At 34.3% G+C, this 27,817-nt stretch overlaps 4 protein-coding genes and 1 non-coding gene across 9 annotated transcripts; 3 read left to right on the forward strand and 2 right to left on the reverse strand.

The window, feature by feature from the left end:
• The first annotated feature begins 257 nt into the window (after positions 1-257).
• Positions 258-4,538, forward strand: LOC128174717 (serine/arginine-rich splicing factor 6-like). Of its 2 annotated transcripts, none has more exons than XM_052840208.1 (7): positions 258-404; positions 602-613; positions 1,298-1,338; positions 2,687-2,791; positions 3,253-3,422; positions 3,871-3,945; positions 4,171-4,538. In XM_052840208.1, exons 1-7 carry the CDS (start codon positions 284-286, stop codon positions 4,337-4,339), a joined length of 693 nt encoding a protein of 230 aa, XP_052696168.1. In that variant the 5' UTR covers positions 258-283; the 3' UTR covers positions 4,340-4,538. The 2 variants fall into 2 exon arrangements, with proteins under 2 accessions (XP_052696168.1, XP_052696160.1); XM_052840200.1 differs by having other exon boundaries at positions 258-402; positions 597-613.
• Positions 4,539-9,943: 5,405 nt separating this feature from the next.
• Trnag-gcc (transfer RNA glycine (anticodon GCC)) lies at positions 9,944-10,014 on the forward strand. The gene has a single exon. It is a non-coding gene; the product is annotated as a tRNA-Gly (tRNA).
• A 250-nt stretch (positions 10,015-10,264) lies between these two features.
• LOC128157377 (uncharacterized) lies at positions 10,265-15,387 on the forward strand. 4 transcript variants are annotated; one of them, XM_052820177.1, is made up of 7 exons: positions 10,265-10,410; positions 10,800-11,138; positions 11,398-11,502; positions 12,626-12,715; positions 12,897-12,972; positions 13,063-13,233; positions 13,384-15,387. In XM_052820177.1, exons 1-7 carry the CDS (start codon positions 10,302-10,304, stop codon positions 13,427-13,429), a joined length of 936 nt encoding a protein of 311 aa, XP_052676137.1. In that variant the 5' UTR covers positions 10,265-10,301; the 3' UTR covers positions 13,430-15,387. The 4 variants fall into 4 exon arrangements, with proteins under 4 accessions (XP_052676137.1, XP_052675891.1, XP_052675972.1 ...); XM_052819931.1 differs by having other exon boundaries at positions 12,900-12,972; XM_052820012.1 differs by having other exon boundaries at positions 12,656-12,715.
• Positions 15,388-16,404: 1,017 nt separating this feature from the next.
• LOC128166814 (BMP-binding endothelial regulator protein-like) lies at positions 16,405-23,025 on the reverse strand. The gene is made up of 13 exons (XM_052832206.1): positions 22,905-23,025; positions 22,667-22,798; positions 21,202-21,321; positions 20,661-20,835; positions 20,454-20,539; positions 20,182-20,326; positions 19,878-19,966; positions 19,467-19,599; positions 18,906-19,000; positions 18,636-18,768; positions 17,042-17,154; positions 16,837-16,957; positions 16,405-16,651 (listed from the first exon to the last, which is right to left on the reverse strand). The coding sequence occupies exons 1-13, from the start codon at positions 22,936-22,938 to the stop codon at positions 16,525-16,527; spliced, it is 1,503 nt and encodes a 500-aa protein (XP_052688166.1). The 5' UTR covers positions 22,939-23,025; the 3' UTR covers positions 16,405-16,524.
• Positions 23,026-23,202: 177 nt separating this feature from the next.
• Positions 23,203-27,505, reverse strand: LOC128166819 (CCN family member 3-like). The gene is made up of 9 exons (XM_052832220.1): positions 27,346-27,505; positions 27,015-27,155; positions 26,110-26,223; positions 25,867-26,026; positions 25,591-25,685; positions 25,069-25,201; positions 24,821-24,924; positions 24,232-24,349; positions 23,203-23,536 (listed from the first exon to the last, which is right to left on the reverse strand). The coding sequence occupies exons 1-9, from the start codon at positions 27,377-27,379 to the stop codon at positions 23,410-23,412; spliced, it is 1,026 nt and encodes a 341-aa protein (XP_052688180.1). The 5' UTR covers positions 27,380-27,505; the 3' UTR covers positions 23,203-23,409.
• Between the last annotated feature and the right edge of the window lie 312 nt (positions 27,506-27,817).

The following is a 27,817-nucleotide window of genomic DNA, read 5'->3' on the forward strand; positions in this document are numbered from 1 at the left end:
CCCTTTTATCAATTTCAACTGTATTAATTTTCTTTCCCAGGTATGTGTATTTAAATTAAAAATCATTAAAAAGTGATGGAAACAACAACTTGGGACATGTCATAATCGAGCGGGTCCGGAGGACACCCCCTCAGGAAATTGAAACTTTAAAAAACACAATATTTTAAAATTACTTTAGATAGGTCCCAGCCAAAGAAAAATTTTTAATAACGCCTTTGTACTTGTCAGTACTTTGATTTCCCAAACTTGGCAAATTCGAAACTAATAGTTAGGCACCAGCAAGATGTCGCGACGCGGTGATGGCAGCTTATTCATTGGCAGGCTGAGTAAAAATACTCAACCTCGACACTTAGAAGATGTGTTTGAGCCATATGGGCGATTAATAAGATGCGATGTCAAATATGGTAACTTTTTATTTGGTTTTCATTAAATAAGCTTCCTATTGTGATATTGAATACTGTATCATGTGTATAGCACTGTGCACGCTTGGTATTCGTATGTCGGCCATCTTGTTTGGCAAGTTAGATTCCGTCGATTTTTTTAACTCTTAATTTTGACTTGCAATGTCATGTTTTAATCTTTTATTTCAATTTTATTGCAGGTGCAGAGATGGGTAAGAACTCGAATAATACATAATAACGGGCTTGTTTAACTCATTTACATTTGCTTGAATTGAATTATATGATTAATGATTGCAAATATTACTTTGTGGCCAAAACAGCTAGCCTAAAGACATCTTTCGATATTAACAAGTGTTGAAGGGTGTGTTTTTCAGGGTAAACTGAATTACCAAAATGACAATATTTACAGAAATGACGCCTGAAATTTCTGCAGTGACACTTAAATCTACAGAAATGACATTTAATTTTTATTTTAAAAAATATTTTTCACCACAAAGGTGTCTGGTCAAGTCGTACACAGACCAACTCGTATACAAAATTTTCAGCATAAAAAGACGAAAGTCAACTGGAATACAAAAAAATTCCTGTATACCTAACCGAAAGTTAACTCGTATACAAAAAAATCAATGTACAGTATTTTTCATGCCTAGATTTTAGATGTCCTGTGTCATTGCTTAAATATCAGTATCTTTGTTCTCCATTATGGTAAGCAAAATCTTCAAGACAAAGTGAATTTGTACTTGAACATTGAATCTATTCAAGTGTTTGCAAAAAATAACTCTTTTCTCTGGGTCTATAAATATTTTCAAGGCTGAGAAAATGTTTCAATCTATGACCAACATGGTAAACTGTCAAGTCTGAATGACTGTGTGTAAGTCTCCTTTGTTTTTTTGTAGCTTATGGTTTTGTTGACTATGAGGACAGAAGAGATGCAGAGGTATAGACTATTTATTAATTTCTAATATTGAAATTGATAGGGAATAAAACAAAATGTATGTCCTGTAAATAATGTTTATTTGCAAGATTGTAGTTTGTGTTTACAGATTTTGGTATTTGTAGATGAATTTTAAGCTAATCATAAAAGAACTCCATTCCTAAAATTGTTGATGACCCATGTAAAGAAATGATGTTTAATAGATGTTTTTATTGCAGTCATTTATATTGAGACATAAGAAGTATTTTTCAAAACATTACAATAACATGTTGAGATATGTGTTACAATGAAACACTGGCTATCAGGGTATGATGGTGTGTTATGAATGAAATCAGTTGGTTTAGTTTTGCTTTGTGTTTTGGGGTTGGGAAGGAAAAGGGATGGCATGCTAAAAAGGTAAGTATAGTGGCCCATGGGCCTTAGATCTGTTAAATTCTAGGCAAAGTTTTCAGTTGAAAGGTAGTTTTGTATGTTACCTGGAGTTGTTACAACCCAAATGATTTGTCTACGTACAATATTTATTACATTGAAAATGTTTGCTAGTGTTGTATTCAAATTGATCAATGTTGTAATTAATTTTAAGAAAAGCTATAACCAGTTTATATTAAAAAAAATATATATATATAAACAGTTCCCCCATCTCAAAATATAAATTATATATATATGATATTTATTACTTATCATGAGATGTGGTAAACTATCAAATGGGGTGAAATAGTTATATTACTACTAACTTTCAGCAAACATTTCCTAATGATTTCTCAGGTAGAAGTTTTGTTGTCTAATGTTATGAAATATATATTAAAATATTGATTGCTATAAAAATAACAGTGCGACCACTATGACCTAACCTGTGAATGTGGACAATAAGTTTTTTCCCAATGTTGCCATCACCGAATATTAACTGGTGTAGCAGCCTCTAGAGCTTCCACTAGAGTTGTAGCCCCTGGCAGCTGATCAGGTCAACTGGTACCTTAATTATTCGGAGTTTCTCTTGCTCCATGCTTTCCTATGCCTGCCCACCCATAGGGAGCCCCATTAGCCAGTTCCTTCTCAGTCATGCCCTATGAGCCATGTTCTGTTTGCCATATGCCATGTTTGCCATATGCCATAGTTGCCATTGCCAAAATTCAGGGTAAAATCTTCAAGCTTTGTATTCTCAAAGCTATCTATTCTTTGGAGTATAGTGGATATATGTTTAAAGAACAATATCAAATATCTTTAGACTATTTAAACAAAGATCTCTGTAATGAATTTGGCTATATGGTTATCTTTTTCTCTCCCTCCTATGCATGAGAAAGTGATAATTTTACTGTGGTTCTTTTAACAACGTGTATACATTTTGTTTTAGGATGCTTTAAAATATGAAAATGGGCGCGAGATTTGTGGGTCCAGTATTCGAGTAGAATGGGCAAAAGGAAATCCAAGAAGACCATATGCAGCATCATCAAATAGAGTAAGTTTGTAATTCTGACAGTGTGGAAATCTCAAAAAAAAATTGTTGGCTCCAAGTTCTCATGAACCATTTTTCTAAAGAAATTTATAGCAATGTTAATAAGTCCACTGAGATGGGAACTGGGTTGGTGATGGTTATTATGTGTCATTAATATGACCTCTTGTTTAGAACTATTGAAAATGTAAAGTTTGATGAAGTAAACAAAATTATGAATAATATGGTTTCATCTATATTTGTTAAATACCAATTTTTCGTGGATTTCGATATTATGTTTATCCATAAAATTAAATGTTCATTGAAATGGAATTTCTACTAAAATTTTGTATTGATGTGAATTATTGGCCATGAATTTATGTATCCTTGAATTTGTGATTTTCACTTTAATGTCTAAAATTGGTGCCAACAATTATTAATGAAACCATAGTAGCTGTAGTAACTAAACTACATTCTTCTGTGTGTAGGGAGGTGGTATGTATGATGAGTGTTACCGCTGCCACAGAACTGGTCACTTTGCACGGGATTGTCCCAATGACAGCTCTTATGGTTTCCGTCGCTCCAGAGGAGGAGAGGGAGGGGGTAGGGGCAGCAGTGGAGGGGGAGGAGGACGATATGGGTCTCGCCGCAGAAGCAGGTAGGAGAGCTTAATGTTTATCAAGTTTATATATAAATTTTGTAAAGTAGCCTTAACACAAAATAATGAAAGATTATGATTCTTTATTAAAATGAATTCCTTTAATTTGGCTTTTATACTTGGACTCAAAATTGGCTGGAACTGAACCTCAGAAACCTTGAGTCTTAGGACTCAAGTTAAAAAAAAAAAACCTTGGGAGAAAACCTGCACAGGAGGCTTATTTGAAGAATTTTTAAATTTTGCATCCATTTCCAAAAAAAAAAAAAAAAAAGAAGAAATTCACAAAAAGCAATGTGAAATATTGGAACGCAAATTTTTTTGTGAGTTTATGTTGGTTTGGAAAAATTAATTGAAGTCTTTTTGATTACTTTTATTTTGTATAGATTGGCAAATTCAATGGACGATATGGTAATGATATGTTATGTATTGATTGATCATTGTGTTTCAGATCTCGATCTAGATCCCCTTACAAAAGACGAAGATCTTACTCCAGAAGTCGCAGCAGAAGTAGGGACAGGAGGCGGTGAGTTACAGTCGCAGTCTTTTTATTTTTTACATTAATTGTGAATATCTCTTGTTTTTTTTGTCATAGAAGTCTAGAATTCAAAATTCATATTGTAGTGCATTTATTTCTGTATGTTGTAAGTTTAAATTTGCAATTTTTGGTTAAATGAAAAAAATTACTCAGATATTTGTATTGATTAATCATAACGCCTGAAATGCTAATTTACGTTATTATCTCCTGCAGATCCAGATCAGCAAGTGGAGATAGACGCAGAAGTCGTTCAAGGAGTGCATCAAAATCTCGCAGTCGCTCCAGATCCATCAGTCGTTCAAAGAGCCGATCACCAATCAACGAGGGCGGGGATGCCAAGGCAGGGTCGAGATCCCGCAGTCCCCCCTCTGACCACGAGTAGTGCGCGTGTGTTGAGGGAGGAGTCAGAGACGGGGCATCATCTTTTATACTTCACAAACATTCATTGTGCTCTGTGTTTTGGCATTTTTTAAATGAAATAATCTCACCATTTTAGGAAACATATCTTCATGTGAATATTTTAAAGTATGTTTTGCTGACATTGTTTCTTAAATAAAAAAAAATGTTATGTGTGTCGTGAATGATTATTTGCTTTATATATTGTTGATAAAGAATTCCAGATACGCAATTGGTTTGAATGAAGAGGTTCATATCCATTTTTCTCGCATTATTTATCACCAGTGTTAGATCAATTTGTCCAGTGTGAGACAGCAGTGTGAGATTTTTCTTGTCTTACACTGTGTATTACCGGTACTACGCCGCCGCTTTAAAACGCGAAGAAACGTTGTCTGCTGTAGGGAAGTGCAAAGTGATGGATTGATATTATTTAATAAGCAATTGGTTTGCTTAATTACAATTTATCATATTTTTATTGAATAAACTGTGGTGACTTGCACAATTTGAAGCAGGAGGAGGGATAAACCGAAAGTAATCCTTTGAACGTCATAACGGAAAGTTGTCAGACATCGTTTTTTAATATTAATTATGCGAGAAAAATACACGTGTGGGGTGGTGAAATTCCAACCTCGGGACCAAGATTCGCAGTCTAGGAATGGTCAGAGCCTCGTCCTAGACCGTGAGTCTTATCCCCGAGTTGGAATTTTACTATCCCACACTCGTAATGATGAATGATTCTATTCATATATACTCAGAAAATTCAATGACAACAATTATTTGTCAAAATTTGAAAAGAATGCATAAAGTGTATTGTGCATAAAAGATTTTTGATTAAATTAATGTAGCCGCAATCAAATATGGAGACATTGTTTGTCCATTGTGAAAATGCTGTTCATTTCTCATTGACGCTGTAGTAATAATTGAAAAAAATTGACAAACTGTACGTATACATTGATAAATCAGCAATTTTATAAGCTGTCATGAACTGTAATCGTCTTTTTTCTTTAATTTCTTTTTTAAAGAAAAACCAAATGCATACCCAATTGCTGCATTTGCAACCGCTTTCTATTAGGAATCGCGCATGTAAACAGAGACTCCACCCGATCAACACACGCGTGGGAAGGGAATATTGTTCGTTTATGCAAAGCAATGTTATTGAAATGATCTATGGCTACAATAGACGAATTAATACTGTTCTTTGCCCGTTACACCTGCATTTCTACAGCTAGCGTGTACAGGGGATGCTTAGAGGTGTTATTATAATTCTAAATTAGTCAGAAGCAGGGACAATGATGTCATAATATATTTACTATTCTTAGGCTGTAGGGAAGTAGTATGAACTAATTCGTTTTCAATAATTTTTTTGGTCGGGCTTTTCTGTGCCGGTTAGCTTCTGTAACTCGCAATGCACTAAAATGATGATGTCACAAGAAACCCCTTGCAAAGTCGATTCTTCACGGACAGACATATTTTGTGACCCGAATCTGTTTAATCTTCTGTCATAATCTCTTTTCTTTGGATACCAGACAACCTTTTAATATTGCAAACAATTTTATTAATACAACCGTTATTGTGAATACCAAGGGAGTTGTAAAAAGCGGCGATCGTAAAAAAGTAATTAGGAATATACCCCCAAATGACGTTTCTTTATGATCCACCTCTCGTAAACGTTACGAAAATATAAGTAGCAATGTGGTATGGAAAACCATCAAATACAGTATTATGTGGACGAAAGGATATTATGAGATTATTCGTTATACTATACATTTAAGGAGGCCGATTTGGTTTTTTTTGCGGAAAAACTACAAAAGCAAAACTCTTTATTTTTTAACCATATGTAATTTAAACCAACTCTATATTATATGCGTAGGTTCATGAAAATCGACCGTCTGGTTCTTTTTAGGGACCATCTCAAAATAGAGGTACATTTACAATAGGAATGTATAGGAAACTGTCATTTTCCGCACATCAAAGCAGTTTTAAAAAATACTACAAAAGTTTTTTTTCTCAAATTGTTATATATGATAAGTAATATCATTTCCTACCTTATATGCAAAAAACACAAAATTCTACCGTCTAGTTTTCAGTGGGGGCCATCTCAAAATATTAAAATGCACCAAATTTTGCTATATATTTGGATCATCACGAATGATGATTAGTGTAATGGATTCATTCCAAAAATGAGGAAAATATCCTCGAGGATAGCATCATTCTGTATATAAAATTTCAACAGCGTACAATTTTTACTTTTTCTTTTATGTTATTTCTTATAACGTACTCCTACAAAGCTTAATTTTATCATAACGTCATAAAAGCGCAATGGCAATGCTCCCCTACCGCACAACGTAAAAATCGTGTTAAAGATAAAAATTTTCTTTAAAAATCTAATTATTTTTATCTGTATTTTGTTAATTGTGTTCAATTTTATAAATGATATCGAAAAAAATTCATAAGAAGTATAAATCAACTGTATTATCGCGATATATTAGAATGCGCAAAAACATGCGCAATGCAAACTAAAGTCGGCCTCCTTAAACAATAAAATGCTCACTTTGATGATTCATTTGGGATATGAAGGTAGCGACATTGCAGAAAAAATACATAACCCGCGTTAGCGGGTTATGTAAATTTTTTCTGCAATGATCGCTACCTTCATTACCCGAATGAATCATCAAAGAAAGCATTTTATTGTTTATATTAACATCTTTCTTTTAGCCAATTGATAAATTGATTATGAAAAGTAAGTAAAATTCACTAAATTACTGTTAATGTACGTAAGTACGTTAACTAAAAGAAACAGCCAAATCGTCTCCTGTGAGACTGAGTCTGACGTCGTCATGATTATTTCGTGCAGTCCGTGATTTTTCCTAGGTAGTTGTAGGTCTCGACCAATCGATAAACTGGGCGTGTCAAGTTTGGTCCTGTCACTTTCTTGTCAGTTTCAGCCGCTGTAGATTTCGACCAATCAATAAACGGGGCGTGTAGATTTCAATCTGGCTGTTTCTATAGAGCTATGAATTAACTATAAGTTTCCGTAAGAAATAGAGGGAATAATACTTGGTAGATGTAAATATATGTACATGCATTATAAAATTTCTGGAAAGGGCCGCAGCAGATTTCGAATTCTGAGAAAACTATACACGTAACGCAGGTGCCTGTTATTTTAAATAGTTCTTAAAACTAGACACTTTGTATTATTACTTTAACATTAAATGCTTATATTTGTACTCATATTGATGTTAATTTATATGAAAATGTCGGTCCTGTCCTCAAGCACCTGTGAATTCATATGGGTCATTCTCAAAATATGCAGCCTTTTGTGTCAGTGTCAATTTAAAGGGGGAAAAATAATGTTCTGGGGAATATATGCAGTACCATTGGATTTTAGAAACTTAAACCTATATTGATGAACAAATTAATCGACAATTTTACTGCTTAAAGTATAAAAAAAAATATTATTTGTTATGAGATTTCAGTGAATTTATGTTGTCATTAAATTTTTCCAACGTCTTTACCCTACAATATCTTCAATAATATTGATGTTTTATTCCAAAAATCACCGTTAATTTTCAAAACAACATTCATATTTTAATTTCTGCTATGCTCCTTAACAAGTTCTCTTTTAAAAACAATGAATTTGATGAGATATATGCTTGTACAAAAAAATTTTGTCATTGGTGTTACAAGGCAAATCATATAAAAATATCTTAAAATACATCAAGTTAATAATATTGTACTACAGTTGGAATCCCCCACATCATAGTGACATCCTTCCCTGCTACTAAAAAGATAAATGTATCAGTGATGACATCATTGTGATAGAAAATATAGCAGAAAATGTTAGTATACTCCGAAAAATACAATGTAAACTGTGTCAGTGGGATAACGTGCTATTTAAGGTTTTCTAATATGAAAGAACAAAAAAGTTTTTCACATAAATGATGAATGTTTATCACATTATAACATAGGCTATGTAGCTTTGTGTAGTATCTGTTCACTTGGGTCATACTGCTACATTTACTATGGATACATCAGTGGTATAACGGTCAGTGGTGTAACCAAAAATTGTTGTTACACCACTGAAAAAACTGTTACACCACATGACATTATTTAATTATTTTACTTTTCCTTCCATTTCATTTATATTTTGAGCATTTTGAACAATTGTTATTTATCAATTTTACAAGTTAGACACTGTCACAATAAAGAAAGCTTGACTATTTAATTGCAATTGTGTTTTCTTAATCTGGAAAATGGGACCTGTTACACCATTGACATTATTTGAAACACCATTGACATTTTGTGTGCTCTAATTATGTTTTACTCATTTAAATACTTGATTAAAAGATAAAAGTAAAAACAAATTTATTCTAATAAAGAAATGAAATTATCCACATTTTATTTTTATTAAAAAATCAAACTTTTTAATGACTTATAGTGTATTATAAGATATGTTATTCCACTGACATTTCACATTCCCTATTATGTTATACTAAAATCTTTCAAATTCTTAAAGGTAACAAATGCTAGCTGAGCTTCAAAAACATATATAAACAAAGAGGAAGTGAATACGAGTTGTATGCATAGATTTTGGAGAAAATTGGAGAAATTTCAATATTATTATCCAAAATGTATGATTGATATGAGCTGGTATAGTATTGACGATGTTGTTTGTGAGATTGATGAGCCAAAAAAAGTTCGAACTCGATACAAGGTAGATAAAAGTGTGTGGATGCCAGTATGAAATATAACATCAAAGAATGAGTGAATTCGTGTAAAAAACATCTACATGCCGTTTTTGTGTCAGTGGTGTAACATTGATTATAAGTGGTGTAACAGTGTATCTCTCTTCAGATTATGAAAGAATGAGGTACGAAAACTTTTATTTAAGATCAAATTTATCATGTTTTAAATGCAATCAAAAATAGAGATTAGTTTATTTTACAAAATTTAATGCGCTTATCTCTTATTTATTATCGCTAGGTCATTGGTGTAACTTTAAGTCAGTGGTAAAACATAATAATCAGTGGTGTAACATGTACATTTTTCTCCAAATAAATTTAACTGGCAATGATACATGTATATTTGAAAACACCAGTGCATTTATAGTAATGTCTTTTTTATGCTCCATTAAAAGAAAAATCCAGTTGCGTTCTTTTTAATGCTCAAATTAAAAATTTGTTGAGTAACATCAAGACTTTGTCTCAAATGTTATGTTGGTCACTATGTAAATGTGTCAAATATTTTCTGTTATCTAATTCTGATAACTTTAAATGAAGTTTGTTGATATAAACTTTATGTCCATCATTTTAAAAGAATTATTTTATTTTATTTAAGAATTTTTTCCTATACTATATGCCTGTTACACCACTGACCAAATTTTTACAAATCATTACATTTTAGTCTAATTATCAGCTAAATGGTAGATTCCAATGTTTGCAAATTTTTAGATGTTATACTTCATTGTTTGTTAAATGTGTTTTTTGCAATCAAAGTAATTTTTTCAGCAATAATTTTCTCATGTTTTACATTTTTCAAAAGTCTGCATATTTTGATAATGACCCATATAACATCACGTAAGTGAGGGCACGCATCGGTGGTTCAGTGGTAGAATGCTCGCCTGCCACGCGGGCGGCCCGGGTTCGATTCCCGGCCGACGCAATATTTTTCTAGACCTTTTGTTACTAATAACTATATTATATGCAGTCGATCAGTGGACTAATATAAGTTTCTATTTATTCCTTATTACAGAGAAGCCCGTATTGTCTTGATAGTTTTTATTTTCTTGCATTGTCAATCAGATAAAGAGCGGCTATATGTCTATTATATTATTGTTGCAAGTTCCACTTATCAAAATATGTTGTAAAATTTACTAACCTCCTATCATTCTGTGACTTTGTGATGAACAACCCCGACAAAGCTAAGTTGATAATTCCGGCCATCAACATATGAACCTCTCATCATTTCGCAACTGTTTTCTATCGTGCTTTGAAAAGATGATCACAAATCTACTACGTCCGCTTTTACTGTTGGAAATTTGGCTCAGCGTAGTCTTTGGTAAGAGTTTTAACGTTGTTCATTTATATTAAGGTGGTATGGGACACTTCCATGTTGTGGCGTACATGTATTGTTTATCGAAATAAACAATAAAACGAAGTGTAATTATATAAACAGTTTCTTTAAGTTTCCAATATTGTTACCCATCATCGTAGCACTTTAATCAACATTGATATCGACAGATGTCCCATTCCACCCTACTTGCATGCATGAACAAATAAAGGTATAGACTATTTATTATGGTTTTATCAAACGATTTCTGTGATCCGTCTGGGATTCGAACGAAACATTGGTGTAATATGTAGCTGGTTTAGTCTCTGGTAACCTAATTACGTGGTAAGTACAATATGAAGTCAGCAATAAATGCTCACTTAATTTGTGTTTTTCAGATGCAAGATCCGTGTATAGTTGCGATGCCAACATATTACGGGGTTATAATGCCTCATTTGGATCTGGAATCATTTTGGGTGGAAACGAATGCAGAATTTTGCACCATTTCAAAGGAAAATTCGCATATTCGGTGAAACTTTTGAATAATGGAGCATGTGATATAATGTGCGAGATTCTTTACCAAGACTTTTTCAACCACCAGCAATATCAATTTTGTGATGACACGGTTACAATTATTGAGGCAGACGTGGAAGGAATATCAACTGTGAGGCTCCTTAATCCTGGGGCAACTGATACAGAAGCAAGCGCCAAATTTTGTTTAACGATTTCCTACCTTGGTAAAAATCCATTGCATGGCTTTTTTCTTTGTGCCGATGACTGACTCTCTTCTTAAACAATTTTCAAAAGAAAGATTAAAGAAATCAAACTTTGAGATCGCCTACGAATATATTCCTTTATTCTCATTCTTATAACATATCTCAAACTAAGTTAAAACATAAGAATGAAAAGAAAATAGAATGTAAAGGATCACAATGAGGTTTATGAACCAGTGTTGCATGTATTAAATAATTAATACATTCTCCCTCTTTTCTGAAGCCATTTATCCATCATTCCCTTTCGAACTGAATTGTGGAAATGAAGCGACGACTGACGCGTGGGTCGTGAGAACAGAAAAGAATCCTTCCGTGACTGGGCAGTCTGGTAAGATCACCGTTATAATCCTTGTTTGTACAACACTGTATTTTGTTGGAGTACAAATGTTTAGAACCATTTTAACAGGAGCTTGGACTTTGGGTAGTTGTAGCAAACAGCGATGTGACGTAGGCCTGTCTCTTTCATTGTTAGCCACTCAGCCATGGCACTTTGAAATCAACAAGATTTGTCTGGCCTTTGGGCTAAGACTGCATGTACTGACACAATCTGTGTATATTTCACTTGGAACTAGCGTCATTTTAAACTTCTTTTGACGCAAGAAAAAGATAGTTACATCCTACCGAAAGTCCAAGGTCTTGTTAGAATGGTTCCATTACATGTACTGTATGGCCTCTAAACATCAAGATGCTTGTCATGTTCAACAGTATTAAGTACATGTAAATGTACATAGCCAATTTTTCCTCAGATGATTTTTCCACGTTTAACAGATTTAAGTGAAATTTTCAAGTGGATTCCATTTAGCATAAGACCGTTGCTTTAGTTTATATCTTTGAAATACGTATACATTTGAAGCAAAATTGAATTAAAAACTTCGAAAGATTGAAGATAATCCGATACATTTATTATAATAAGTTTTTACTGTTGTATAAAAATGATTTTGTTTCGACTTTGCTTGAAATGGCATAGTTTTTGCATGGTTAAGGCTATACAGTGTGTAATATCATACCATGCAGGGAAGTGCAAATGAAATATAAATTAATGTGGAGAACTTGTGAATTTTTTCTAATGCACGCAACTTCTGTGTAACACCTAAACAATAAAATGCTTTCTTTGGTGATTCATACGGGCTATGAAGGTAGCGACTTTGCAGAAAAAATACATGTACATAACTCGCGTTATGTATTAATTTCGTTATTTTTTCTGCAATGATCGCTACCTTAATAACCCGCATTAATCATCAAAGAAAGCATTCTATTGTTTATATTAACACCTTTCTTTAAACAAATTAATAAATTGATTGTAAAAAGTAAGTAAATGAACTTTTGTCATTCGTTACGTCATACATTTATAAAATATTGTTGATATAATATATTTACCCTCTAAGCCCAGCACTGATAATTTCCATGAACAAAAGCATATTTTAAAGACGACAAAAGTGAACTTCTTTCAGTTAATGTGGACGAAGATATACGTTCTTCAGACAGGAATCGGTCCATATCTGAAAGTGAACGAAGACCAGATGCATATCAACCTTCTTGTGGTACGATATGTTAATCAGTATTATAATACATATTATTACTTATATATAATATCTGTGAGAGTAACGATAACCTTATTCTAATGTTAAGAATAAAAAAAGGTTAGAAACTTTGTCTATAAATGTATGGGTTTTTTTTGGTAAAACACATTTTTCTGATAGTAATTTTTGTTTTACATTGCAGTAGTTCTCATTGTGTTGCTTGTTGTTGCCATTCTTTGCATTTTGGTTCTTGTGGCATTGCTTATCTACTTCAGAAGGTAACTTATTTGGGGTTAATTGGAACATTTCAAACCTTTTTATTAATTAAAAATATATATTTTCTGTTGTGTCCTTTTCTGATTTCACAGGAAATGGAAGTCACCTCACCATAAAGCAGGACTCATTACGCCTGGGGTAGGGAGTGAATCCATCAACTATGTCAGTGAGACACCAAACAGCGGCATTTACACGGGACTAGACCATGCTACACACTACCAAGACCCGAATGGACACTACACAGCTTTACACCAAACCAACAGGTCGAACTGATTTGATTAATTGGATTTTTTTTATGAAAAATTCATGTTAAACTTAAATTGACAGAATAGAAGTTAGTATAAAGGGTAGAATTTCGATGTTTTACGTTTATTTGACAAACCCTGTATACTGTGTGTCGTTTTTTGAAACAGGCCAGCGAGTTACCTTGTACCAGCTACCTACCAAGATGTCAAGTGAACAAGTCATTAAAAACATTGAATTCAAGACGGAAACCATATAATTAAACAAGGCAACCATTTTTATAGCAAATGCAAATGGCAAAATACTCACTTTCTCATCCTTTACACGATTAAGGTCATGCAAACGGCCAAGGACTGTTTTTAACATTTTTTTTTTCTTGCAAAATCAATCGCCGAATAAAATTGTGTTTTCCACAATATGCTATTTAAGACAGATAAGAAAGTACATGTATAATATGTAGATTAAAATTGAACTTCCAAAGGAGTACCTTTCCAGAGGCGGATCCAGCAATTTTGAAAAGGGGGGGGGGGGGTTCCAATACATGCAAAATACATTATTTGTCAATAAACAAGGCCTTTAGAACGTTTTCCGTGCGTAAATTTAATGGACATTTATCTCGTCAATATCTATTTCACATCTATTTTAATATCAGAGTGCACTGCATTATTGAGCGTTTTGGTTTAGGTAAGGAAGATTTGCATAATTTCCAGCTTTTAAAAAAAACCAAGTCTCCAGCAATGAGAACTTGCGTCTATGCTATGCTTAATAGAAAGAAACACTAAGAAACCAAAAATAATTCAGACTTATTACGACAAGCTTTTATAGAAATGAATTTTTGGTAAAAAAAAATTATGTCTTTTATGTTTAAATTCTGAACTATTTATTAACTTTGATTTCTATCGGTTGCCTTCTTAAATAAAGGTCTAAATGATAGGTAATGACGAAAATGGGGATAGTTTATCTGCTGAATAGATGGAACATGTGAAATACAATTGTACAAGCAATAGTCGTCCCAGGGAACCTGATGTGACCTCTGTATAATGGGTGCACTACATCACCCGGCACTAGTACAGATGCGATCTTATTCAGGAAAGTTTTGAAAAGTTGTGCATTTTCATAATGGTTTATATATAAACCCCTTACACGGTATTTTGTAACATAATATCCGATTCTTGGAAACAAAACAAAAAAGGACTTTCTTTTGTGTTTCATGTGGGTATGAAGGTACGGTATAGCTAGCATTCCAGAAAAATAGCATAACTTGCATGAAATTAACTATAATAGATTTTTTAAAGAAATAAAGTAGACAATGCATTGTAGATATTATACATGTTATCATAAATCTGTGTTTTTAGCGACACTGCTTAGTTAATTTTTTTTTTAAATTTTCCACATGTTTACTCACAGATGTGAGCACCGGATGCTGATGGGGAGTACCTTTTTTGATAAAAAAAAAAATCGTTAGAGTTTTTCATATAAGAAATACATGTACATGTAAAATACGGTGCGTTGTAAAAAATTCTTTAAATTAGCAATTTTAAAAGCATTTATTTGAAATAATTGCAGTATTTATATTATAAATGGGGACAATTGCCTTTAAATAGGCATTACAAGTTTTCAAAAAAAAATTATCTGTCCCAGAGAAAGGGGGGGGGGGTTCCGACCCCCTGGACCCCCCCTCTGATTCCGCCAATGCTTTCATCTGATAGATGAATTTAAACAAAATAAATTAGAGTAGATGACTTTGTAATATTTCACTGATCCATGCAGTTATAGAAATTTGATTCAGTCTTGCATTACGAAATTTGAAAGTGAGACAAAATAAATCTACCTTCATTACAACTGGACAAATCTTTGACATAGATGACAAATATAATCCATCCTGATATTATAACGATTTCACTTCGAACAAACAAACAAAGGTTTTAATTATTTCGGCTATAGGGATAATTTAATTTATTCACTAAAATGATGTTATTTTTATTGTATATTGTTTTATTATTTACAAAGAAAATTCAATGTATATTAAACATGTAATTTGTTATCCTGAAAATAAAGGGGAACTAATCGTTTTATGAGCATCGGTGGCTCAGTGTTGCTCGCCTGCCGGCCTGGGTTTTACTTCCGGCCGATGCATTTTTCGATCATTATTGATTCAATCAATAAATAATTGAGACAACTACCTGTGTTAATTTGTTGAGATATAACAGGAAAGAAGTGTGAGGCATGCAGCAGTCCAAATCAATTTTTTTATTTTAATTTTTAAATATATAACAAATCATTACTAAATTTGATATAAAAGTAATTGCAAAAAAGACCAACAGTACATACATGTATAAGTACATGTATGTGATTTTTTTTTTAAATTTGTACTATTTACAAATCAAAGGACAATTCTTTAAAAAGCACTCTTGCAGCAATCGTGACGCGTTTTATGGAGAGCTGTTTGATTTATTTGGGTCAAGTCCAGCAAGTTTTTAAAATGTTCTTGACTTCCGATGAGTGTTACACAGAAGTATACATGTATGATTAAGCACTTATCGTTAGGGTTATTAACCTCAATCAAACGACCCGTATTTCTCTGCATTTCACAATCTATTTTATTTGAAGTTCTTTGCAAAAATAAGCACTGAGTGAGGAAACTACATTTTCTGCTTTCGCTGCTGAAAAACTGCTAGTCCTGTCATTGTTTTAGTAAGTATTTTCTTTTGACGTTGTTCACACTTGCAGTCTAATGTTCCTGAAATTATTAAGTTTTGTACTCACGTATTTGTTCGGAAGATATTAATAAACCAGCATTTAAAAATATAGACAGGCACGAAATGTTCATTCCGTTGCTTGGAGTTGCTGCCCTTTGCTTGCTGTTGGCTGTGGGCATGGTTCACTACTGTAGAAGGCATTTATTTGACTCACCGTTATGTATATGTAAAATTTTTGCAGTAGTTTCTGATTTCACAGTAAACGGAAGAAATAAACTCTACAGAGAGTAAACAATAGGACGGGCTTGGTTACTTCTTGAACTCCTATGTAATATTATTGGGAAACAAAACAGTATCATTTAATACTATACACTAACAGGATATGAACGGACTAGTCGACTAAGTAGTTCAGCTTCATCTTGTAATTTTTCGCTTGTATAATCCCACTGAATATTCTAGTCTTGCGAAAAGAACACGACAAAATTTGATATAAAAGTTTTTTGATATTTTACTTTAAAATACTCCTTTGCTTAACTATACAATTTTATAAAGACATATTCTAGTACATGTATACTGATAAACATTCAAACTTGAGTCACGCGGATACTCCTACTACTCTTGTACATATCCGGGCGGAAGATTGATGATGTAGTTTGGCGGACATTTTGGAACCTTGCAGCATTTTCCAGCGGGAGGGGCTTCTAGCGTACACTGGGACGGCAAGTGGAACCCCATGCATCTAAAATGTGAAACAAAAAAATAGTGAAACAACATTAGTTCTCCACATTTTTTGTAACTATCACCATGGAATCAATTGATAACTTTTTTTTTTAAATATTACCCAATTTCATATACCAACGTTAACTATGCACAAAATAACAATAAAGACACCATCCATGAAACGTAAGAAAGAAGTTGTCTTACCTGCTTTCACAGTTGTAGAACGCCTTACGCTCACAGGAGCATTTCCATTGACAACCGTCATACCACGTATCCCTTAACTGGTAGATGGACCCGTCTTTGTAAACACATCCTTGGAAGTCACCTAATTAAGAATATGAAATAGTTGTGATGGTAATGATAATAATGTGGTGTGTAGCTCGAATGACTATCATGACTATTAACTTACTTGATAAGATATGCGTCGTATTAACATTGGGCAAATCACATACAGACTCTGGACAGCAATTTCCGGCTCTCTTGACCAGGGAACAACCATCAGCTAGCTGGATATTCGGGCATCTTTCAAAATGATACAACGTTAGAGAGAGAGAGAGAGAGAGAGAGAGAGAGAGAGAGAGAGAGAGAGAGAGAGAGAGAGAGAGAGAGAGAGAGAGAGAGAGAGAGAGAGAGAGAGAGAGCGAGCGAGCGAGAGAGAGAGAGAGACCGGTTCCTGTTTGAGAATTTACGAATATAATTTTTGGGGAGTTGATTTTAATCAACTCTCCTATGCAGTTACTCTGGCAAACCAGAGGTGAAACGGGGTTTGGACCTAAGCACAAATCATCACCGCTGACAAAAAATGGTTCTTGAAAATAATCGATAAAATCGATGTAATGTATTCTGAAGCATTGTTTTTCATGGAAACTTATATAAAATAATTTTTTTTAAAACTTGAAAATAGTAAGATTTTAAATGATAGAATAATTTAGATATTTTTGTAGTCGTATGTATTCCTACGCCAGACTTCAATATTGTCTGGTTCAACCAGACGCTCGGCTGTCTGCCTAAAATTCCGGTCAACAGAGAGAGTCTCTCTTTTGATTGTCGGAGATTATCGGAGATATCCGATGGTCTGGTTGAACGAGACTAGAGTTCAATATTGCTTGGATCCATATAATTTCTCTGAATTATTTCGATTACTGATACGTAACGTTAGTTTGATGGAATTTAAAAATTATATCTTTGAATATTACACAACATGATTCATACGGGGTTTCTCTCGGAATTATTGTCGGAGAAGTCCGTGAATTCGTATTACAAAAAATGTGCATATAAGAAAACATATCTTTAAAAAAAAAATAAATAAAATCAACCCCCCCCCCGTCAGTACTTTAGTACTTTGATTAATGAATAGAATTCCATCTAAGGTGATGGTTTCTTTTTCTTTAAATAACTTTCCTAAATTCACTGTAAAAATAGTATTGCCCTCTTTAAAATCAATTTTTAATTTCTTTATTTTTATCAACAGGTCAACTAAATTAAAAAGGTTAACAATTTTCATTCAAGAAACAAACTCCTTCACGAGAACTTACTAGTTAAATCATTCTAAGGGTCAACCCATGACAGTTTGGTTTTATATTCCTAAAGAGAAGTCGGGGCTTATAATAAAGGGTGAAACACTAATAATAGCGTGCATTATACTCGTAATTTTTATTAGCTACACCAAAATAGAGCATATATCTTATTTTGAGAGTTTTATTGACATTCATTTCAGATTGGCTAATATAGCAAGGCTATAACCCATTTCTATACACGGAAACATCCCAGGTGTTTTTAAGTCGTTTCAAGTGTCGTTCGTCGCAAATTTAAAATGACCACAGTCACTGCGTATTAAATATAAAAATATGTAACCTCTTTCTAGAAGATACTCACATTTCATCAAACGTTCAACTCATTATCGAATAAGCTTCACTTAACGTGCATTGTTTTGACACTTTTATTTAGAATACTAGTATTCTAAAATAAAAATATTTTATGTAAAAGTATCAAAACATACTTACGTGCTTTTACAGTCATACTGCCCCGATCTGCTGTCTAGACACGTGCACGTAATGGCGCAGCCGTCTTGCCAAGTCTCCCCTGACTGGTATTTCCGGGATCTGTATGTACAGCCTCCGCGATCTATAAATGAATCTACAAGGAAAAACCAGTGATAAGAGGTATAATCATAATAAGTTTCATATAGGATGACGTTGCACTCTTTCGATTGAATGTAACGAATGAGGTCGAGATTTCAAAACAATGTTAAAGCAGTGTTCGATTTAACATACTTGCTGTAGTGTTGACACAAACTAACTTCCTGCAGCATTCCCCAGGAACCACTTCATAATGACAGCTTGATGGGAGATGCTGGAACTCATTACACCTGTAAATGTAAAGCACTGAATTAAAATACTGGTCTTAATGCAAAATATCCTAGCATGGTAGTTTGCATTTAGGTCTCTAAGGGCAAAACTGATTTAAATACTACGTATCAAGTTCACACGTATCAATAAGTGACGATGTTAAAATTGTAGATCACAAGGATCACCTCACATAGTGGGTAAGGAAGGTCACACGAGCGGTAGAAATACACCGTCATCTTGTTATTGGCCAGTTTTAAGGTTAGTGGTAAAGTGAATATGCACTGTCGTATTTTAGGTAGTGCTGTTGTAAGGAACAAAGAGAATTTAACACACTATGTCGAACTGTGGGCAGCGAGGTCAAAGACAAAATATTGCTTTTGAAGGTCAACGGAAACCAATATTGCACAATGGATGGTGGATCCACAGTTGACATAGTGAACATTTAATGTGGCATCAGGGGGAGTGACGTCAGTGAATGATCCTTACATCGATGCACAGTGCGTGGTCAGTCCGTCCAGACACGTGCAGTTGTAGACACACCCGTCCTGCCAGACCTCCCCCACAGAGTACGTCTTGTTCTTGTACTCACACTTATTGATCCCTCCCGATATCTCGTTTCCTTAGAAAGAGAGTTAAAAAAGAAATAAAATAAGGCTTTTATAAAATGTCTACCTAGTTCAGGAGAGTAAAAATCAATAGTACTAGAAAACACAATATCAGATGTGTACTGTAACATCGCAATGTTAAGGCATCACCTACAAATACTAGTTAGCTATTGGTGCTTAACTTTTGTTTATAGCCAATGGTGTTTTGGTCCGCTGCACTCTTGAGTGTCAAGAATGCAGAGTGCTGTTATTTACGAGTAATATTGATTGCGAGGATGCCAATAGTATTTACCTGTTACAGAACATACAACCTTCTTGCAGCAATCTCCAGGAACTGTTTCGTAATGACACGAGGAAGGGAGGTTTAGGTAGGTCAAACACCTGTATAAATATTAACTCGTTTATTTAGAAGACGTTCAGATTGAATATTGATATAATTATGTTTAAGCCGCTTTCTTGGATATTTCAACACACAGATGAATTAATTCGTGTTTAAGAATTAATTTGATATAAGATTCAATGGTGCGTTATACGTCTAAATTGATTAGAACTAGTCTAAGTTTGATTTTTATTGAAATTACAAAAAAATCCATTACGGTGTGATGCACTGCACGATGTCATTCCTCTCACATGTACATCTGTAATCACATCCATCCATCCAAGTCTGACTCTTAGCATAGGTCTTGTTTTTGTACAGACATCCCTTGTCCAATGATATATCAGGAGCAGACGAAGTCCCGTCTACAGAAATATCATACCATGGCAAATAAACAGGTGTTACATTTCATTGTGTTTCTCTGTGTTTTCGATTTCGACTTGAGCTATATGATTCTGGTGTGTCAACTGCAGGTTGTGGGTGGTTACTTACTAACAGCACACGTGATCTGTTTACAGCATTCCCCAGGTATCGTCTCCTCGCGACAATTGGAGGGTAAATTAGAGTACTGGGCGCATCTACCATAAAAAAAGCATTGTAACTTTGACATGTAAATGAGATTTTTTAAAACATGATCTTTAACATTTACTGCATGTTGCTTGCTGTAGGATGTAAGAATTACATGCCAGTTAGCCTTACGGTTGTGTGCATTGCGTAAGACCGGGACTAGCGCACGTGCATCTATAGTCACAACCATCCAGCCATGTTTCACCAACAGAATGTTGTTGTCCTTTATAAACACAACCTTTAACTGTAAGGCTAGCCTCTGTGGTTGTTGTTGTCGGGACCTCCGTTGTAGTGACAGAGTTCGCAGCTATTTAGATACAATACACAATTCAATATAACATTTTTTTTAAAATATGAAATCATTGAGATAATTTTTGTATCACCCTGTTATCAGTATTTTTTGTAAATTCTTTCAAAATGCGGACCCGGTAATCATTTTAGGGATGAGGTTGCGGTGAGTGTTAGCTTGTTTTGAGTGTTTTTGCGCCTTTTTTTGTTAGTTTACCACATAAATCAAATAGGCAAGCGTGCATTTCCAAAGAAAAGGGGGTAATGGTTAATCTAGAATCCCCCCAACCGCACCGATCATGGTTATATAAAGTTTTCATTTTGCTTGAAAAAAATCCATACATGTGAATTAATTATGAAATGTCTGTAAGAAGAAAGTTCCTACTTGAACTACAAAGCCCACAGTAACTGGCACAGTTGGTCTTGGCCCACGTTAGATATGGTGCCACACAAGCCGACTTCCCATATTCCGAACAGTCAGAAATTGAGTCACTGCAAGTGGGAGCTAAAACGAAAATATTCCTAATATGTAGGATGTGGTAATAAAGTTGACATGTATATTTAACTCTAGTTATATTCATGTAAATCATATAAATATGTTCATGATGATGTGCTTTTTTAATGAATGCCACCTATATATAATCGAATAAGGTACATGTATTTATTCTTTACTACTGTGGTTTCATTAATTTTCAAGGGTATCATTTTTCGTGGATAAAGTGAAAATCACAGTTTCAAGGATATGTAAATTCGTTGCCAATGACCACATCAATACAAAATATTAATAGATATTGCACTTCAATGAACATTAAATTTCGTGGACCAACTTAACAACGAAATCAACGAAAATTGGTATTCAACGAATATTGATGAAACCACAGTATCAGTTTCTTGTTAATCATTAAATTTTTTGGAAAAAAGCAAATCTTTATCATTCAAACCTAAATGAAATTCAATCTTTCAGGGTAGTTCTTTTTATCAGACATGAATTGCAAATTTTTTAACAAAACAAACCGGAAACAGAAATATTTGAGTGGAAGATGTGTGTTAAGTTTTGGATCACATCAGGTGAAAAATTGATAACTTACATACTCTATAAAACGGCTGTTTATCCTTTATCATCAATTACAAGTATCTACTCTTCAATTTTAGCATTCTGTATATATATATATAGTTACAATGCAGATACTCCTTGTATGAATTTAAGGAGGCTAGGTGGTCAAAGAATTATCCATCAGATATAACACATAAGGCCACACCAATATAATTTTTTGTTCATCCGACATCCAATGAAAAGAGTACGAGTGGGTGAGCGATTAAATAATAAAATTATTTTTTTTTCTGATTTATAAATTTAAACTATTTAAAATACGAAAAATAGAGCGGAAATAGAACAGAAAACAGCCCAGGATGCGGCAGTTTACTGGATGCGGCAAATTAATAACAATATTATTTGTAGTTTTAGTATTTTCCTCCATCTTTATCAGAGCTGTTCCTCTAAAGGAGAATAATACAGTCAACAAAATGGCCACGGCCATCGAACCCTCTTAAATAGGGAAAAGAGCAACGACTTTTATTGGTTTGAGTTGCAATGAAAATGGAAGAAATGGGGCTAGGTTTATTCTGTCTTTAAATCCCATTGTACATGGACGGAAAGGAAAATTAAAAACGTTAAGATTTACTTTTGTAGATTAACTAGGTCTTTTTTCAAAATACCTTCAGAACATCCAAACATTTAGGTCATCTTTACTTCAATAAATGTTATACTTGATGTTATACTTAATGTCATAATTGAACTCTTGTTTTATCCATTCTTGGATATGAAAAGGAAAACTGAAATCAAACCTTACAACAGAATCCACAGAAGAGCGGGCAGTTTGTTCGGGCCCACGTGTCGTAGGGTGCCTGACAGGCAGTTTTTGTGTATTCAGCACAATCCGGAATCTGGTCTCGACACGTACCGTAGCAGGTGTGAATAATAGCTAACAAATGCAATACGTATGTCTCATTTCCATCAGTTACAGTACAAATATTTTTTATTTGGGTGCAATTTAAAAAAAAAAGGTGATTGATGTAGAGAAAACTTACCTACAACGAACGCAATGCTTGAAAATGCAATCATTCTTTTTGAGTTTATCTTTCTATCAGTGCTGAACAGCACAATCGGAATTTTTCACTGAGAGAACTTTCTTATCAGTAATAGTCAGCCTACATAGTATTTACAAAACTGTGTCGTCAAAACTTACAGGAATTACTTACTTAAGAACTACTAGCTTTGCCAGTGTTAAAAATCTGCGTTGATTTTGTATACCGGTATATTGCTGCATGTTTAAGTATGTTTACATCCATCTAATTGTACACATTGCAATTATATAAAATAACTTGGTTGTGATTTTCATATAGTTTATTCACAAAATTGATCAAATATGTTAACTGACAGCATAACACTATGCACACACGACTCTCAGATATAAAAACAAACGCCCTTGTAATAATTTAGATGATAACACTTCAACTAATGCTTTAACAAATATCGTCTTTTTAAACACTTGCAGAAGAAAAAATGTAAGAATGTTTCTTTTGTATGTATCCATTACTCGAGGATGTACCCTGGGGGGTAGTTGTATGGATAGTTAGGTGGACAGTTCGGAACTTGGCAGCATTTCCCAGCCGGTGCGGGGTCCAAATGACACAATTTAGGAAGTAATAAGTCCAAGCACCTGTAAGAATTTTCATAATTATGTTAGGACGTGACGTCATGTACAGATATCACACACTGTCCATATCATGCCATTCATCGTATCACATGGTATTAACATTGTATATTTAGTATAATCAAAGAATTATTATTAAAATTTACAAGATTAAGTTTTACAGACTTGTGTGCGATAGATTACTTAAAAGCTTTTAAAATATTGAATATTTTGCAAGTGACCAAAAATTTAATTTTTTCTGTTTTACATATTTCTGACGGTTTAGAACAGATAAGGAGAAGTAGTGCGTGCTTACCTGGGTTGTGAGGTGCAGTGCATGTTTACATAGGCTGTGAGGTGTAATGCGTGTTTACCTGGGCTGTGAGGTGTAGTGCGTGTTTACCTGGGCTGTGAGGTGTAGTGCGTGTTTACCTGGGTTGTGAGGTGTAGTGCGTGTTTACCTGGGTTGTGAGGTGTAGTGCATATTTACCTGGGCTGTGAGGTGTAGTGCGTGTTTACCTGGGTTGTGAGGTGCAGTGCATGTTTACCTGGGCTGTGAGGTGAAGTGCGTGTTTACCTGGGTTTTGAGGTGCAGTGCATGTTAAACTGGGCTGTGAGGTGAAGTGCGTGTTTACCTAGGTTGTGAGGTGTAGTGCGTGTTTACCTGGGCTGTGAGGTGAAGTGCGTGTTTACCTGGGCTGTGAGGTGAAGTGCGTGTTTACCTGGGCTGTGAGGTGTAGTAGCCGATGCTGGCGTCCTTGCATTTGATCGTGCTTTTACATCCATCATTCCATTCGTCCCCTTCACTGTAGACCAATCCATTGAAACGACACCCGGCAGCTGCAATAGTCATTGATTAATTGATTAGCATTTTAAATATTTTAAAATCTATTAAAAATTTATTCTTTATTCTTTTTAAATCCATGCGTGATCTTGCAGTGCTGATATTCAACATGTATTGAAATTGTTGTAACTAAAAATGCTATGCTAAGGACATTACGTAACGGTTTTCCATATATGGTGAAAAAGTCAATAAAAAAGGACGATCAGAGTGGTATAGTACTGTATCTCCATCTACCATATACTGTATATCAACGTTTATTTACGACAACTTTATTTCGCGATTTATCCGAAATGATCTGGTTCGCGGCGACTAGGCCTTATCCACACGCATGTTGTTATTACAACTATTCCATAAAAATATCAATTATAAACCGATTTTGGGGGGTATACCCAGGGAATGCCAACAGAGCACGTCCCTGTGTCTACATTTAAAGGTAGATGAACCACTGCTGAAAGACTACGGCATACCTTGCGTTTCACCAGCCTTTGGAAGGTTACAAACTGACTGAGGACAACAGCTTCCGTTTCTTTTCACAACAACACAGCCATCATTGGGCGTGATTGGAGCACATCTAAAGATACAATTCTTAAAATGAGGAAATCATAGATTCTGAAATTTGTCCAAGTCTTATACAGAAGTTAAGAATTTCATATTGTTAATAGACATACGTTAATATAACATTCTAAAATACATGTACATGTATATAATTACTCACGTGTCCTCACATTTGTACTGTCCTGTGCGACCGTTTACACAAGTACAGTTGATGGAACAGCCATCACTCCATGATTGGCCTTCAAGGTACTTCTTTCTGTTGTATATACACCCTGTATCACTCAGCACCGGTGCTGAAAAGGAGAGCATTTCGTCTTTTTTTTTTACTAGATACTAAGCAGCATTTCTGAGAATGTCATTTGATATGACATGTACATGTAACATCTAAACTAACACAACAAGAACAATAATTTTTTATGGAGAGAAAATATGCACATGTTTCATATATTCATACCTTAAGTGTTTGGCTAATCATAATACATTATATATTTAAACAAATTTTTAGTAAAATACATCAGTTAAAATAACCATCGAAAAAAGTCCCGAATAACATGTATGGACTTTTTTTGGCTATATAATATCCATTCAAAAGTTTTCTAATTCTTTTGCCATAAAGTTTTCCAGGAACCAGCTTTTTAGCATTTAGATCCCATTTAGTAGTTGGATTCTTCGAATATCTTACTGTTGGGACTATCAGAACAGACGAGTTTTCTACAGCACTCTCCATCAATGGCTTGATAGTGACAATTTGCTGTGGTATTGATGAATGTGGGACATCTGCATTGATGAAATCAACTCTTAGATTTCTTATGTAGTACTTTACATGTCAAAGACAATAAGTCGCTTTTCATAGTTACGATTGATATAAAGTATATCAACTAAGCAAACGCTTCAGAAAATTGCAGTGGTTTTAATCAACTAATAGGAGCTGTCGCTAAAACCAATTAGAAACACTTACATGGTAGAACACCGGTATGCTCTCCCAGCACCGCACGTGCAGTTGTATTGGCAGCCATCTTGCCAAACATCTCCAAGTTTGTAGGTTGTCCCTCTGTATAGACAATCGGTCTTTGGTGCGGCAGCAGTAGAGGTTACAGGGGGAGCGATGGTGCTGTCGCCTACGACAAGAGTCAACATATGAAACATTGTACATGTTTCAATATCATGTAAATCAGTTGCGATGCATCAGACAGACACTTACCACAGTATTTACATGTCTTAGCACAGTTTTTCCTTGCCCACGTATCATAGGGGGCCACACAGGCAGACTGGTCATAATCAGCACAATCTGGTAACTCATCCGCACAGTCGGGGGCTTCATCACAAAATAAAAATAATTACATATGTTTGAACGACAATAATTCAATCATTAACACGTAATTTGACTGGCTAAGAAATTTTGTTTGTATATTAACTTTTTGTCAATTACATATTGCTTTGATTTAGATTCTCATATCTAAGCCCACAATTCGTATTAAAATTGTATTACAAGGAATACAATCATTCATTAAAATATTCTTTAAAAAAATGGTTTAAAAGATTTACAGAGCGTACCCGAATGAACTCTGGTCCTATCGAAGTCATGCCTTTTTTAACACTGAAAATGTTACGAACGTTCTCCACGCGGCAAATGGAATATTTTGTACATGTTTTGGCAAACTTGTCTGAAGGCCAAGGAGATTTATACAGGTAGATGGACTGGTGAATATACAGATTTTTACTTTTACACGCCAACCTCAATCTATCCGACTTTCTAAGTTTTACATTGTTCAAATTAGTCAAAATAGCATCATTTTTTTTATATATAGGATCGAGCATTTTTATTGCATCCTTAACTCAAATATATTAGTATATTATAATTATAAGCTTTCCTCCTTTAAGATTACAACAAATTACTGCTAGTGAACTATAGTGCAAAAATGTTTTACCTTGATAGAAGACGCCATTTTTATTTGATTTCAGGCCATGCTCTATAGTTTTGATAATCAGTATATTGAACTAAATGTTATTCATTGCAAATATACATATGTGATCCATCCTCGTTTCGAGGTTGCTGAAGAAATTAAAGGAAAAGCAGCAATCAATATTAAAATAAAATGTACTCACTACAAAAGCCACAGAAGCGAGCACAATTTTTTCTTCCCCATGATTCATAAGGGGCCTGACAAGCAGATTTGGTATACTCAGAACAATCTGGGAGAACATCGGTACACAGGTTTCCCTGACCGTAGGTCCCTGTTAGGGCCGCTAATAACAAAGAAATAAAATGTTCGTATAAAGACCAAGCAAAGTTGCCTTTTCATTAAGCGTTTCGGAACATACACCTCGTCTTTAAAAAAAAAACCTTTTTTAGTCAATATATTGTTTTAAAAGTTTCAGATTTAGAAATCAGGACATTGAAATGAAATCATTTTACATGTAAAGAAATAATCCTTACCAATTCCGAGAACAAAGTAAAAGAGTGACTCCATTTTCTTAGTGCTATGTGCTATGCTGCTGAGTTAACAGACTCGTTTTCCGTTTTATAGAGAGGGTCTTATCATACCTCACCAAAGGCGACCCGAATTGACTGGGAAATTGGGTCGCGAAGTGTAAACTTCTGAGATAAATAACCGGACGTTTCTTGGGGGGTAAGGTTGACCTGAAACTTGCAGACATGCGTTTTCTTTTGAACTAGATGTTCTTGCACTAGATATACTAAGGTGTACAGGTGCGTTTCCAGTTTGTTCTTGAGGTGTATATTTTAATAATTACTTATTATATAGGGGGTATGGTTACCGGTAAGATGAAATTTGTTTAATCTAAACTCTCCTGTAATTAGTTTTCAATTTATTTCTGTTGTATAGAAATTCAAATAGTCAGGTGAGCAAGCTATCTTGAAGTTATCATGTGCATAGTATGAAAGGGTT

The sequence above is a fragment of the Crassostrea angulata genome, chromosome 1, assembly GCF_025612915.1.
Source record: "Crassostrea angulata isolate pt1a10 chromosome 1, ASM2561291v2, whole genome shotgun sequence".
NCBI classification, from domain to species: domain Eukaryota; kingdom Metazoa; phylum Mollusca; class Bivalvia; order Ostreida; family Ostreidae; genus Magallana; species Magallana angulata.

Bases quoted from the DNA above. Each gene is read 5' to 3' on its own strand.
- LOC128174717 (XM_052840200.1), top strand. From the start codon at position 284: ATGTCGCGACGCGGTGATGGCAGCTTATTCATTGGCAGGCTGAGTAAA. The intron at 3,423-3,870 runs GTAGGAGAGCTT...ATTGTGTTTCAG, and splicing joins GGGTCTCGCCGCAGAAGCAG to ATCTCGATCTAGATCCCCTT. The intron at 3,946-4,170 runs GTGAGTTACAGT...TATCTCCTGCAG, and splicing joins AGAAGTAGGGACAGGAGGCG to ATCCAGATCAGCAAGTGGAG.
- LOC128166819 (XM_052832220.1), bottom strand. From the start codon at position 27,379: ATGGAGTCACTCTTTTACTTTGTTCTCGGAATTG. The intron at 26,224-27,014 runs GTGAGTACATTT...TTTGTGATGAAG, and splicing joins TCGCTTCTGTGGCTTTTGTA to CCCCCGACTGTGCGGATGAG. The intron at 26,027-26,109 runs GTAAGTGTCTGT...CTCTTGTCGTAG, and splicing joins TAAGACATGTAAATACTGTG to GCGACAGCACCATCGCTCCC.
- LOC128166814 (XM_052832206.1), bottom strand. From the start codon at position 22,938: ATGATTGCATTTTCAAGCATTGCGTTCGTTGTAG. The intron at 22,799-22,904 runs GTAAGTTTTCTC...TGCATTTGTTAG, and splicing joins AAGCATTGCGTTCGTTGTAG to CTATTATTCACACCTGCTAC. The intron at 18,769-18,905 runs GTATGTTAAATC...TTTTCCTTGTAG, and splicing joins TTGTGTCAACACTACAGCAA to ATTCATTTATAGATCGCGGA.
- LOC128157377 (XM_052820177.1), top strand. From the start codon at position 10,302: ATGAACCTCTCATCATTTCGCAACTGTTTTCTATCGTGCTTTGAAAAG. The intron at 11,139-11,397 runs GTAAAAATCCAT...TCTTTTCTGAAG, and splicing joins TTTAACGATTTCCTACCTTG to CCATTTATCCATCATTCCCT. The intron at 12,716-12,896 runs GTACGATATGTT...TTTACATTGCAG, and splicing joins TGCATATCAACCTTCTTGTG to TAGTTCTCATTGTGTTGCTT.